The sequence below is a fragment of the Panicum hallii genome, chromosome 9 (assembly GCF_002211085.1).
Source record: "Panicum hallii strain FIL2 chromosome 9, PHallii_v3.1, whole genome shotgun sequence".
NCBI classification, from domain to species: Eukaryota; Viridiplantae; Streptophyta; class Magnoliopsida; order Poales; family Poaceae; genus Panicum; species Panicum hallii.
The window spans coordinates 61,675,223-61,690,360 of NC_038050.1; the positions used below are offsets into that span (position 1 = coordinate 61,675,223).

The 15,138-nt window shown below is 40.1% G+C and overlaps 1 protein-coding gene across 2 annotated transcripts; it reads left to right on the forward strand.

The window, feature by feature from the left end:
- Positions 1-2,196: 2,196 nt before the first annotated feature.
- Positions 2,197-14,855, forward strand: LOC112875156 (protein HUA2-LIKE 2-like). 2 transcript variants are annotated; one of them, XM_025938889.1, is made up of 12 exons: positions 2,197-2,712; positions 5,123-5,199; positions 6,656-8,713; positions 9,621-10,065; positions 10,604-10,712; positions 10,794-10,906; positions 10,996-11,177; positions 12,095-12,563; positions 12,649-13,258; positions 13,701-13,871; positions 14,344-14,389; positions 14,463-14,855. In XM_025938889.1, exons 1-11 carry the CDS (start codon positions 2,587-2,589, stop codon positions 14,367-14,369), a joined length of 4,386 nt encoding a protein of 1,461 aa, XP_025794674.1. In that variant the 5' UTR covers positions 2,197-2,586; the 3' UTR covers positions 14,370-14,389; positions 14,463-14,855. The 2 variants fall into 2 exon arrangements, with proteins under 2 accessions (XP_025794674.1, XP_025794675.1); XM_025938890.1 differs by lacking the exon at positions 2,197-2,712 and adding an exon at positions 3,180-3,221.
- Positions 14,856-15,138: the final 283 nt, after the last annotated feature.

Consider the following 15,138-nt stretch of genomic DNA (forward strand, 5'->3'; position numbering starts at 1 on the left):
GTTTGTCTCCCAGCGCACCATATAGAGGTTAAGCTGTATTTCGTTTCCTCCTCCATGCAAAACAAATGTTTTGTTTCCTCCTAAATCCAAATGCACACCATGAAAAGTATCACGTGAAAGTACAATGAGTCCTATCAAGAAGGCACCAATCTGAATAATATCAGTAGAAATTATGCATCCGTGCACACGCCTAAGCCTGATTGAAATGCATATCGCAATCAGCTCTCCTAGTGAAGATACCTTTGTGTGGCGACAACGGTATAGTCATCAACAAACAAAATTATATTACAGAGATAGAAATTAATTCTTCAGCTTTGTAAATGTACAAATTTTCTATTTAGTTATTTATATAACTCCAATTTGATATTAAACCTTAGCCAATTTGCCCCTAATCTTGTACACTTTTCCCTAGTCAACTAGCAAAACATGCAATATTTTTTAAAAGGAAAATAATAACTATACTAAAGAAAATAACTGTGTAAATATGTGCAAACAGGTTTATGAGTAGTTACGCTAACAAAAGTAAAAGAAATATAACTTTATAAATATATGTGGACCGTAGCATATCTCTTAAACCAATCCAAGCGTTACACCGTTGTAGACTTGTAGCATTAGTATCGTATATCCAATTGGCACCAACAATATCTACCAAAGTAACCAAAACGATGATAAAAAAAGACTCCTACTTTACCTTTAATGTGATAGTAGTTCCAACTATCATCAACAACCTATTTAAAATAATCTAGAAAGAGATAAAAAGTCAGATAAAAATATTAGAAACACACAAAAATATGGAGGATACATTACCCTTCGTATCCTGATGAAGGTATAATATAGAGTCGTACTAAAACTCATCATATATATTAGTTGTAATCTAGTATATGCTCCATAAATTGCAACCGACTAGAAAATTTACTATGTAATCCTACCCTCAGAATGTATAAGACTTGTAGAGATCCCTCTGAAACACAAGTCACACAAAATACTTAATACAACTTATCGGAACACAGCACGTAGGGTATTACACCAATCACGGTGGTCTAAGCTTTCAAAAAAAAGGACCCGTATCCCTCGCTATTGTGTTGCTATGATCATATATCTCACCATTCCACCTCCAAATAATCTACTACCACGAGTTTCTCTCTTAGTGAACCGTTGAAATTAACGTTGATATAAAATTATAACACATGCGAAATAAAAACTGCTATATATCTGACCTTGCCTATAGCTAGAATTTAATTTGCCTTATCATCAATTTTCATAATCAACTAACACTATTGATATATCTTAGATTGAAGATGCAAGAAGATGTATTATCAACTAACACATGCGAAATAAAAACTGCATCCGTTGATGATTATTATATTTTTTTAAGGAATGTTAACAAAAAAAGAAAAAAGAAAGGTATACATAAAGGTTGATGTTCGGCTGATTTTCAGTCCTTTACCACATATTAGTGGTTTATTATATCTTTTTGCAGAAGTGTTAACAAAATGCATAAGAAGGCTGGCGTTCGGCTTGTTTCCAGTCTCCTGCCACTTTGTTAGTGCTACACAACATCGAACTAATTAGCACACTATCTTTCAAAATCTGCACGTATTTTAACAACACAATACGCTATAATAATCCTGTAATATTTGCATCTTTACATTGGATCTTCAATGGAGTTTCAGATTAAAAAATTTGTAGATCGCTTCAAGCTAGGTAGTAGTAACTTCCAAATATTTTTGAAATTGGGGTTGGATGTACGCTAGAAGTATTTAAATGAATCATTCTACCTATATTTAGACTAAATATAAATATTTAAACTACTTTAATATGATCTACGAACTATAAATTTAATTTTAGATCTCGAAACTGGAGCTATGAGCTATGCCAAACATCCTTTATAAAGAAACACCCTTAGAACCTGCTTCAATTTGATGATTTGTTTGTTGCTGAACTCAAAGAATTATGCATGGTCGGCTTACACTTAACACCAGGTACACAAACAGCAAGTGCAAAGAATACCAAAAACTGAGATCCAACCCATAACCCCTAGAGGCGCTAGATAGAGGACCGACGGCAGATATGGAGATGGGCATGCGGCGGCAAGCCACTCCGTCCACATAACCGCGGCCGCCTCGCTCACGCGCACCGCCACCCCCACCACTTCGCCCCTCCCACGCCCTCCTCCCTTCCCTTCCCCACCAAACTACCAACCCACCCCGCCTCCCTCCTCCCCTCTCCTCTCCTCTCCTCTCCCTCACAAAACAGCACAGCGCGAGCACAAGCGCAGTCGCACGCTCGAGTAAACTGCTGAAAACGCGCAGAAAATAATACCGAGAGAGGAGGAAAAATAAAAAAAAAATCCCCAAAGCCGCTCTTCTCCTCCTGCTCTCCCCCCTCCCATGCCTCCTCCCCTCGCCGCCGCCGCCGTCCAGAGAAGTAGGACCACCGGCGGGCGGAGCCGTGGCTTCCTCCGGAGCCGCCGCTGCTCCACGGGCGCAGGCGGTAGCCGCCGCGGAGGCGCCTTGTGACCTGTGAGCCCTGATCGGTGGTGGGCGGGGTCGGCGGGCGGTGGACGGGTGGGGCGCGGTGCGGGCGATGGCGCCGGCCAAGAGGAAGCGCGCGGCGGCAGCGGCAGCGGCGGCTGCGGCGGCCGCGGCCAAGTGGAAGGTGGGCGACCTCGTGCTCGCCAAGATGAAGGGCTTCCCGGCGTGGCCGGCCATGGTGAGTGCGTCCTCTAGCCCCGCTTACTGCCCTGCTCGCTGATCTGCGGCCTCCTGCTGGCCTGGGTAGCCTGGGGGTCCGGGGATTCTGGCCTCCTGGGCATGGGCGGGGGGTTTCTCGCATAGGGTTTCCTGGGGGGTTGGAGACCCGGGACTTTGGGACTGTGCTTCGGCCGGTTCTGTTAAATCTTAGGTTTTGCCCCGGTCTTCCTGCCCCGATTTGGTCATCTTAGCTGCTAATCTGTGCTAATTTTGTCGTCCTGTTGCTGCATAGCACAGGGGCTTTGTGCAGCTAGGGTTTCGGTTACCACATGCTCAATAAAGATAGGCTCTTTAATAAAACAAGCTCCTTTCTGTTACTTTCTGCTGAGCTCTAGGGAGTAGGGGCTAATTTCTACTGCAATTTTTGACCTAGCTTGGTTCAATTCTTGGTGATTTGCTTGTTGCTGTCTTTTGGTCCAGATTTGGTGTTGCTGTTGATTTATGGCGGGGGGATTGGGTAGGATTTGGGTGAGTAGGGGCTACCTTTCCTGTGTTTGGATGTGTCAGTAAGACTTCGGCCCAGTTTGATCTATGGATTTCATTACTTAGCAGTTACAGATATGGATTTTGTTCTTAGTGATTTGCTCTTAGTGCTTGCCTGGTTACAATCTTACTAGTACAGAGGCAAGATGCTCTTGTCATTTGTGACAGAATTGACAGGTTTCCTTGGTAGGTTGTACATGTGAAATTACTGATTGACTGATGCCTTCAAGGGAAAGAATGCTTTTTAGGGTAGATGCCAGTAATTTGGCATCTTTATTTTTTTCACTTCTAAATTTAGTATCTGATGATTTGTTGTTTTCTGTCTATACTCTCTATTGTAGATATCAGTAGCTTGCTTTTTGTTGGTATTGCAGAGCGCTCTGCAACTAGAATGAGTCTTAAATGTTCTCTCACGTTTTGTTTTAAGTTCAGACCAAGGCATGGTTGATGAACTAATGAAAGGTGGCCTCTACTTATGTTAGTAGTCGCACAAGCAGTGCCATGTGTTTAGTAACTTGATTTTGCTTCTTCAGAGTTTGTAGAATTCTTCTGACTCCTCTATTGTTAGGATGTCTCTGCCTGTTTGCTGATAGAAAATATCCAGTTTAATTTGCTAGCACTCTATTGAGGTTTTTCTAGTTTTTGCTGCCCCTTTCTGTATAATTTCTTCTTTCACTTCAACACTCTTCTCATTTTCATCACATTCGTCGAACCACTGCACATGTATTCTCAATCCTTGTAAACACAGTACTGTAATTGAACATATAAAGTTGATAAGTCTTCTGTTTGGTTCCTGTGATGGAATGTTTGGTAATGTGCCATTCCTGTATTGCATTCCATTGTATGAAAATAAGTACGCAATCATTTTCATCAAACAGATTAATTTTTGAAGTTAATTTAAAGAAAAAAATCTGGCAAGCCATGTGTTTTGTTTAAATTGGCCAGTGCTTGTTGCACATGTCAAAATATTGTATGTCCAGGATTTTAGAAGACTACAAAAGCTGGTCCTGCATGTAATATTCTTTACCATTTGCTTGAAGAGTAAGAGAAAATGTAGGGCCCATATTGCTTTTACTTGGATGTACGGGTTTGGTTAGAAATGTGTTCGCAGAGAGGGCAGTAGGCCATAACTTGGGAGAACATTGGTAATTCTTAGGTTCCATGTCCATGTGTGATGTTTTTGGGCCATTAGCTTTGCATGGTTGGTACAGGAATGTCAGGGGATGTATTTAAGTCGGTGTTCGCTGAAATGGTTGGTATTTGGGATGGAATCAAGTGCATTGATTTCTGCCTGTGTTGCGTTGCAAAACGCAGCCTCCCACAATTCCTTACCTGAACAAATAGAATGGATTGAGAAGCTTGGTTGAGCATCTATACTTGCTATATGTTGTCCATTCTTATGATGGATAGCGTACTACTGATGATTTTGGACAATAAAACACTTACAAATACAATATTCTTCACTGCTGATTTGATAGTTTGTTATTTCTTGTTAGCATTTTGCCCCCCAGTTAGCTAAAATGCTTAGGGTGTCTAGGTGCTTCCTTTGAGAACTCCTGTTACATTGATATCCTTGCAAATTTCTCATCCTGTGTACATTTATAGGCATACTGTTAACTTTTGTCTGCTCTTTGGCTGATGTAGACATTTTCCTATGAGTGATTAGGGTTCCCGATAAATTCATTTCGCCTGAGGTTTTTATTTTTAACTTTAGCTAGTGTAGCAGACTTAGGTCTGGCTACCCTAGTAGTGGGCAGGTATGCATGTCAGCATGACTGCATGAGATATTTGCTTGTATCAATTTTGATCTTACACTTTCATAAGTTACCTTTTTCTTGAGGAAATATGGAGAAGTTTTTTCATTTTTTTGAATTTTCATACTGCAGATAAGTGAACCAGAGCAGTGGGGCCAGTCTTCTGCTAAAAAGAAGCCGCTGGTCTATTTTTATGGTACTAAACAGATGTAAGTGCTTTTTTCTGAACCATTCTCATTTTTTTTTGAGTTTATGAGTTACTTTGTATCTTCTGAACATCATGTTTTAGAAACATCCAAGTGTTGTTAGCTTATATTCATACTTTTGTTAATAGTTCGTCTTGAAATACTGATAATCAAGTGTTTGGTTCTTTTATGAGTGGATCAAACATGATGTGTTTATTTGCAATTGCTTTCTTGGGAGATTATGTAGTTATTTGCATATACTTCTTTTTTGAAATAAATTAAGTTGTTAACGAAGCTACAGTAACAAAACAGACGCCATTTGGATAGTTAATGTGGATATTAAGGTTTAGTATTTTGTTCCCTTACTGTAATTTGCATGTAAGCTGTGTAGTGTTCTTGCTCCATGCCTCATATGCACGTTTTTTTTGTGTGTGTGTGTGTGTCAGATTGGGGGGGGGGGGGTCGGGTTGCTATCTTCCTAGCTAGGTGCTATGGGCCAATGGGGTTTGCTACACAATGTATGTTGGGTACCTGTATTCCAAACAGGGCTTATAATTATCTCCCTCTAAACAAACACACTGACTTTTTGTTCTATTTTTCATTTAAATTATGGAAGTGCCCTAGTTAATTGCCACATCAAAGTCCCTGATCCTAAGGTGAAAGGTTCCTTGAGAGAGTTGACTTGGGGTATTTGGAAAATGCTGATCAAATCAAGCATTCAAGCTAATCGAGTTCACCTACTTCTGGCTTTGGAGATTCCATTCACCATAAATAGGGTAAACAAACTGCCTAAAAGTCCACTCTCTTGTGTTGATTCATTAACAAATTGAAGTACTATTGTGTATTGAGGGAACCTGGTAAAGTAATTCGTTGCCTATATGGTCCTTGCTGCCTGCTGAGTGCTGAGAACCAACAAGTTTGGTTGAACTTGAAGATTCATGATTAAGCCTAGGCAAAGTTACTCTTCAAGTAGTTAGGAAACCTAAAAAAATGCTCATAAAGATATTCCCTGGAATGACCTCATTATTACACAATCATGATAGTGCTTCAGAGGTGGCAGTGCTTGAGGCTAGAAATTGAATACACAGTAACATATTTGAAACTGTGATTGTGTGGCTATTGCTCTATGAAATTCCCGAGGCCCTATATCATTATGGTTTTGTGCTTTTGGTCAGCAATATCTGTTTTATTATTGTTATTATTATTCCTCTAACGCGCATGAGAGCTGTGTGTTATTTCATCAAAGAGAAGTACGCTACAACACCAAACACACACCCACATAGTTACATTTTCTTATTGGAGAGACTAAGTATGCAGAGTGACAATATTGCTGCAAACAATCATTGCTCTCTCCCTCCATCGCTTCTCCCTGTTGGCTGTGGTCTGCATGCTGCTGTGCGCAAAGTTTGTAGTATGGAACTAGATTACCTTTATGGAGAAGTCTGAACTTATGTATGACTCTTGCTTTTTTCTGTTGCAGTGCTTTCTGCAATTATACTGATCTTGAGGCATTCACTGAGGAGAAAAAAAGGTCTCTACTTGCTAAACGACATGGTAAAGGGGCTGATTTTCTGAGAGCAGTCGATGAAATAATTGAAGTTTATGATTCTTTAAAGGAGAAAGATAATAATAAGCTTGAATTGGCTGCTGATGAAGTAAAGCCAGTTGTAGAAAAGCTCGCTGAAAATAATGGCTGCATGGATACTGAAAATCTGGTCAATGGCTCCAATATGCACAGTGGTCAAATAATAGAAGATCATTCTATCACTACCAGGAATCCTGACATGGTCAATTCTGATGGACCTTCTGTCACTGTAAAGGGTGACAAGCCCTGTGTTGTAAATTCTGCTCCTGATGAGCCTACTGAAGATGTAACCATCCTTGATGAAATGAGGGATATTCCTTTGTGTCCTAATTCATTTTCAAATAAGCCAAGGGATGCACACCCGCAGAATTGCTATACACGTTGTAGGGTTCCATCGCTGCGGAAGTCAAGAAGTTCAATAAGTGTTGAATCAAGAAAGGCTCAAGGTACTGGTAAACTTTTGGATCATCATAGTCATGCAGAGGATGACAAAGCTAACTCTGGTGCTGTTTCTACATCAGATAATGTTTTGTTGCATTCTAGTGTAGGCACCTTCAACAAATCTGTAGCTTTGGAGACTATTAGCAGCAAGAGAAGGTTGAACTCTCCTGTTAAAGCGGATAGTACCTGTAACAGTGAAGCATCTGAAAACGGAGCTTCAGAGACAGAATTGAAATCAAATGGTACATCGAATCTTCCAATGGACACTGCAGTAATTTTTAAGAGAAAAAGAAAAGCAGACAGAAAGCCTGTTCCACATTATAAAGATTGTACACCACCAAACAAAGGTGAAGGTTTGCATGCTGAGTACAGTGAAATCCTTCCAGATTCTCCAAATTCAAAGAATGAAGTGAATAAGTCAGATGGAGATGAGCACTTGCCACTGGTCAAAAGGGCAAGGGTCCGAATGGGAAGGTCTCAAATGGAGGATTCACCAATTGATGATATTGATGTTTCTAATAAGAAGCCAGAGCTCTCTATGACTGCAGACAAATGTGATATGCATTTTACACCTGCAGTACCTGGCAATGATTATTCAGCTGATCAGATATCGGCAGTGGTAAATACTGTTTCTAATCCGTCATCCAAATTTGATATGCCTATCCTGTCAGGGGAAGGTCATCCTTGGAAGAATAAAGAATACCATCCAAAGATTTTGGCATTGGATGTTGAAGCTGCTTTGCCTCCATCAAAACGCCTTCATCGTGCCTTAGAAGCAATGTCTGCTAATGTTGCTGAAACTAACAATAGTATACCTGAAGTGACAGGACACAATGATATGGTTCTAGATAGTTCTTTGTCAACGGGAAACAACCATTCTAATATATCTGCAGAGACAGTAGTCACCGTATCTAATAAGTCTGGAATAGTTCAAAGCCCTGGACCTTCTTTGGACACAGAGTTTGTGCATAGTCCATCTGGCAAATATACCTCTGAATCAATTTTACAAAATAATGCTATTTCTGATTCCGCTTCAGTTCCTTCAAAAGCAAACAATCATGACAATCATATCATGACAAAAGGCGATATTTGTGAAGAAACTCATATGGATAGCAAAGCTGTCAGTTGTTCCTTGGTTTGTAATGAACTGGATAATGATGTCTGTGGGAAAACTTCAGCTCTTTGTATGAAATCGAATGAGCCTGCTCTTGATGTTACACAAACCACATCTGTACCTGACCGGTTATCTTCATCTTTGGAGAAAGCTAGTGAAAATGTGGTGATAATCGATGTCAAAGAGACAAGACCATTTGGCTCAGCTGCCTGTAGTGTTGACGGAACTGATGAGCCAGTTGACCATGCAAACAACAATGTGATCACCAATGCTATATGCCATGGTGAGACTGTTATAGCGGAATCCGTGAACAATGTGGGAGATACGGCAAGCAACTCTTCGTTGGCTACTAAATCATCCAGTATACAATCCGATGCAGACACCCGGACATCTGAAGTGTAAGATCTTGATTTTTATGCTTACGTTACTATTTATCTGTTTGTTTACCATGATGTATTTTCTATGGACGTGTCTGTCATTGCTCTTCTACAATTTTAGTGCTTATGCTATTTCTGTTTTCAACTTTCCAAAGTTTTGTTACAATGGGCCTTTTCATTTTTTTGAATAATGTTAAAGTTGATTATTTTGCTGTAGATGTCTACTTTTGAAATTGCATTTGCAAAAATAGGTCTATGCGATGGTTAACCTAGGAGAGTACCATATATTCTTCATCATTCTGCTGGCATGTAGGTATGGTAACCTATGTATTCACATGGTTTTATGAAATAGCAATTCTTCTGTATTACATATTGGATTGCCTTCCACTGTTTAAAAAAATCGAAATTTTATCCTAAAAGTGTGCATTGTATCTTTTGTCCAAGTCTGAAATGTGCATTGACCAGGAAACAATAAATATAGTAATTTTTTTAAAGAAACACAAATTTCCCTATTAGATGATTGGTGCTATAAACCTACATGCTTTTGACGCAGCATAAAAGCAGGGGTTGGGAATGAAAATATTGCAATTATTGCACTTTCATTTTTAAAAACTACACTTTCATTTCCATTGATGGACATACATTTTGAAATGTTGCTTCCCAAGAAGCGCAAATATTGTGAAATAAATGGAACATGTTTTTTTTTCCACTTCAATCAAGCTGTGAAGCAGAAGTAAGGATGATGTTCTCTTATGTGAATTCTGAATTTAAGATCTACAGTTTTTATGGAATATTTGTTACTATTGTAGTTTAGGTACCTGAGCACAGTGTTGTCTTGCTGTTCAGATCTTCTTATCTTCCACCTTGGTGTTTAAATTTACAAGGCAGCCTTCTGAGATGGCATGACTGTCCTTATTTTGTCTTGCAGGCATACGTTCTCATCGTTGGCATTAAAAGAACTGAACCACAGAAATCTAAAGGACAAGAGCACTTCCCCAGATTCAATGCCAATGAAAGAACTTATAGCTGTTGCACAAGCTAGAAGGTTCTCACGATCAACTTCCTTTCCAGAAAACTTCTTAAATGCCAAGTATATTCCTGAAACATCAGTAAATACACCTCCGAAGGAAGGATCGCAGAGGCAGTTGTCACCTTCAAATCGGATAATCAGGTCCACCTCTGCAAATGATAATTTTCATTCTAGGAGTCCTTTTGATAGTATTCAACAGAAGAAATTAGCAGGGCATGATGAAGCCAATGCGGCACGGAGATCTTTCAAAGATTTCCTCGGTACAATGACAAGAACAAAAGAAAGTATTGCACGTGCGACACGTCTTGCTATTGAGTGTGCTAAATTTGGCATTGCTGGTGAGGTTAGACCTTTCATCTCCTCTTTTGTTTCTATTGTTCACAGAGAACACCTTTTTTGTTGTGATTCCTTCATCCATGTTCTGTAGCTATTTTTCCCTTTCAAATTGTCTTTATTTTTTGCTTCTGGATTTATTATATGTAAATTCTTCCATTGATGTACTGGATTATTGGTGGATTGATTAGCAAAGATTTGTTTTTATTCTGTTGGTGATTTGATGTTCTGTATGCCAACCGCTAGCTCGAGGAGCAAGCTTTTCATTTTGATGTATGTAGCTAATTGCCAAAGTGAGCCATATATGATAGTTCTCACTTTCTTAGACATGGTATGAGAAGACTTATCATAAACTTGAGGATTTGGAAATAACAAGTGATAATCCTGCAGACATAGCACTTGTGAACTCTTGTTTACTTTGTCAAAATTTATGTAAACATGTATGCCACATTCAGCTTACCATGAGAATCACATGGCCTTTCATTTCATCCACCAAAAGTGCCATCTATCAACATTTTCTGATGCCTTTTCTTTGTTTGACTGTCTAGGCAATTGACATTATCGTTGAACATCTGGAGAAGGAATCAAATTTATATAAGAGGGTGGACCTCTTCTTTCTTGTTGATTCAATAACACAATGCTCTCGCAACCAGAAAGGCAAGTGTATAAGTATTCCTGAATTTGGCTAATTTTTTTTTTGTTACAATGGTATTTATCCTACCATTACAAATCATGCAGGTGGAGCTGGAGATGTATATCCCTCTCTTATTCAGGCAGTTCTACCTCGAATACTCTATGCCGCTGCACCCCCTGGAAACTCAGCATGGGAGAATCGAAAGCAATGCCTCAAGGTAAGTGCATTTCATGGTCTGGTAGAATAGATATCATGTGCGGCATTGCCATTCTTTTGCCTCATACAAGTTTGATATTTGATTATCAGGTTTTGAAACTTTGGCTCGAAAGAAAAACACTTTCAGAGTATGTCATCCGTCACCATATTAGGGAAATTGAGACTATCAATGAGGCGTCATTTGGAAGTTCTCGCCGTCCTTCGAGATTAGAGAGAGCTCTAAATGACCCTTTGCGTGACAATGAAGGAATGCTTGTTGATGAGTATGGGAGGTATGGTGCTATCCCTTTTTTGTGTTACTGGAAATTGGTTTAATCTTTATGGAAGTGTGATAGTGTTACATGTTTGTGTCATTTGCATGTTACAGTGATATAAGCACTATTTTTTATTTGTTGTTTACCAATGCATAAGAGAAATGAGGTATGGGGTTCGACCTCTTTCATGTATTGGATTGGATCATTGTTTCAAGTTATATGCTATAGTGTCATAAGTTTCCATTTTTTTCTATTGTTTCTTACTCTATGCATATCAATTAACTATTAAGACGAGGACCATATGAATTGACTGGCCATAAAATGAGAACATGCACTAGCTCTCGGTAAAGCCTGATTAGGGTATCCCTATACCCATATCCTCATGTTCATGCATGAAGTACTGTTCCTTTTGTGACTTGGGCCCATGCTCTCTCATGATTTTTTTTTTTGTTTCTTAATGCATTCTTCCTTGGATTCTCTTGTTGGTTTGTTAAGCTGTGTGCTATTGTGTTTTGTGGATAAATGGTACTAACAAAGAATCAGCAAATATTTTGGGGAAACTTTTTTTTTCCACCAGTGTTACATTGATTCACTGCCCCTTTTTGCTTTGCTATTTGACTCTACATCAGCTAAAAAAAAATGTAATAGAACTATGGAATATATGGGAGGACTTAGAAAGTTGCTTAAGATTAAACCATCACCAGTGAACACCCTTTTATAATAGATATGGAACACATGGTAGAAAAATATGTGATGATGTGTTCTGGTCCATGTGTGATACATGCAGTGTGGAGCTGCATCTGTTGCATCATGGTGCCAAGGGTGTTTACTAGTTTAGCAAATCAGTTAGCACAACATGCAACACCATCTATTGGCAAGTTTTTCCTAATTACCTCTGATTTCCTCATGGTTATGTGTTTCATTATTTTCAACAGTAATGCTGGTTTTCAGCTACCCAACATAATCTGCACGAAAGTACTTGAAGAAGAAGATGGAAACTCATCTGAAGATAGGAGCTTTGAAGCTGTTACACCTGAACAGGATGCTCCAGATAATGATGACAATGAAGAATCTCAAATGCCTGTGGAGAAGCATCGCCGCATTCTTGAAGAAGTTGATGGTGAGCTTGAGATGGAGGATGTAGCTCCACCATCTGAAATTGAAGTTACCACCAAATGCCGACCAGAGCAAAGTGGCACCAATTGTACGACATCTGATCAACGCCCTTCAGATGTTGGTCCTCCCCTTCCTGTGGACAAGCCTCCATCACCTCCGCCGTTGCCATCATCTCCTCCACCTGTGCCACCTCCGCCACCTGCCCCCATTCCCCAGAGTGCGCAGATGCAGCCAAAATTACAAATGACATCTGATCCCATTGGGCCGCATCCTCCAGGAGCTACATATGTATGTATATTTTGTTCCTGTGCAAGAGATTATGCAATCATAATATCATGTACTTAACAGGTGCTGCTTCTTCTTCTTTTTTCAGAATATTCAAAGTCAACAACCACATTCTATTGAGCACCAAGGTAACATGAATCCTTCTGTTGCACCATTGCCGCCTCCACCATTTAATAATTCAGGATATGGAGGGCAATCAAATCAGATTCCACCTCCCCCACCGATGGCACCACTCAATCCACCTGGTCCCCATGGCAATTTCCCTGCACCCCCAGCACCATACCATGGAAATAACTATCATCGGCCTCCAACTACATCAATTCCTAATGAGGGATATCATATGCAACCACCACCCCCTCCGCCGCCTCCAAATCAATTCCCTCCTGTGCCATCAGAACACCAACAAAGGCCACACCACTGGGGTACTAACTGTCCTCCGTATCCTGAGAGATATCGGTACAATGGGCATGATCGAGGTCATCACAGACATGACAGAAGGCATCACGGGCATGACAGACATCATTTTGATGATAGAGGATACCTCTACGATGATAGAGGATATCACTACGATGATAGAGGCCATTACTTTGATGATAGAAGACATCATTTTGATGATCGAGGACACCATTTTGATGAGAGAGCTATTAGGGGGGCAATGCACCATGAGGCTGACAGGGGAAGATATCCTTTTCCGCCAGGTACTCTTCTTGGCATTGTTGCGAACCTTTCTTTATTTATCATGGTCTTCATGCTGAAATGTGACCTAATAGAAATGTCTTCCATTGTCAATTACAGTTCCAATGTTTGCCATGCTTTTGTAATGTTTGGAGTTGTGCAACCATTGTGTAAACTTGTTCTGTTAATGCCATTGCCGTACCAATTCGAGTGGCATGAATGAACACGTTTTGCCACATGAATTGGTATGGCAGTGGCATAACTGAACAAGGTTTTACACAGTGGTGACATGATTCTAAATATCACAAAAGCAATGTTGAATCCGTAATTGACAAGAGTGGCACAAATAACTTTTATCCAAAAATGTGATTTACTAATGCTTTTTCATTAATCTACTGTTGTTTGTTGTATGATCATCCACATCGAGCACTGAGTTGATTTGGTTTGTTGTTGAGTCATATGCAGGACCTCCTCCGATTCCAGACCATTTTGAAGCTCCACCAGCCCCAATGCACTATGGGCGACCATCGGATCCTCCACCAGGGCCTTGTGCAGGCTGGTCTAGGCCCCCTAGGATATCTAACTATTCACCCTCCAGACATTCTATGGAGCCTCCAGTTTCACATGCAGCTGGTGGTATGTTACATGTTGCTTTGATATGTTTCCTAGTGCAAGTTGCATCCATTTTTATGAATTTTTGTTTTTGGAGAATCTGGTTTTCTTGTATGGAATTGCTATTATTTGCTGTTATGGTAGAAATTTTCACTTCAAATCACAAGCTTCAGTTTAGAAAACAGATGAGGGAACACTTTAAATCACAAGCTTCTTGTTGATTCATCTTGGCCTACATTGCTTCGAAAGTAGCTTACGGCAGCAGCCCACTAATTCTAATTCCTGTTACTTAACAAAGATTCATTTATATCATTTGAATGTAGCTTCCGTCAGCAGTCCACTAGTTCTAATTCTTGTTACTTAACAAAGATGCATTTATATCATTTCCTTGGTGTGAGATGCTAATATACTGTTGCGGGGCTTTCGAAAAGAAAGTTCCTTTAGATTCTCTTGGTGAATTAAAAACTGTGGATGCTAAATATATGTCATATTGCAGGACATGGTGGCTGGAGACCACGATAACCTTTTGCGAAATTGAAATGGTATGCTATTTGTTCCATTGGCATTGCCTGATTGCCGTAGCCTTTTCTGCTTCATCTGACCTGTTTCTTTCAGGTGCTGATGCTTTTCTTAGTATGGTCCTGGAAGACTGAGGTCACTCCACCTCAGGGTGGAGGCACCAGCGAGATTCTCCAGGTTGTACATATGTATCTCAGGATTGCTCTCTGGATGTGGAGGAAGCATAACGCTGTTGTATCCTTGGGGCAGACTGTCCGGCCTCACGGATGGCTGAACTGTAGGGATAGGGTATCTTGTATCAAGCGATTGTAGCCTTAGATTGTGTTTGTTAGTGCCGCGGTCTTCGGTTTCATCTGGAGGGACTTCATTGTTAATGTTCATGTATGAATGCCTCCTGTCAGACAGCATACAGCTACTCTGATGACTTACTGAAACTGTTTGATTACAGCGTACATAAGCCAAAGAGTAAATACAAATCATTTTCCCCTAGCCCCTTGCACTTTCTGGAGACTCCATAAACCCCTTCATCAGCTGTAGATCGCTGCATGCATTTGCTTGTCCAACCCAGAAAACAGCATTCAAATGTTCCATGTGTACAGTTCCAGCTTTGATGCTCAGTTCTCTTCTTCAGCACAACTTTCGTGTATAGCAAGTATGGTAGGAACTAAGGACTCGCTATTGGTCATTTTTTTTCTTCGTATTTTTAAGGAGTGCACACTTGATCTTATGTTACATACCTCCTGTCATCACCAATATAGTGCCATTTATTATC

Excerpts from the sequence above, each read along its gene's own strand:
- LOC112875156 (XM_025938889.1), top strand. The coding sequence starts at position 2,587 with ATGGCGCCGGCCAAGAGGAAGCGCGCGGCGGCAGCGGCAGCGGCGGCT. Across the intron at positions 10,713-10,793 it reads ATGCTCTCGCAACCAGAAAG|GTGGAGCTGGAGATGTATAT; the intron begins GCAAGTGTATAA and ends CAAATCATGCAG. Across the intron at positions 13,872-14,343 it reads AGTTTCACATGCAGCTGGTG|GACATGGTGGCTGGAGACCA; the intron begins GTATGTTACATG and ends GTCATATTGCAG.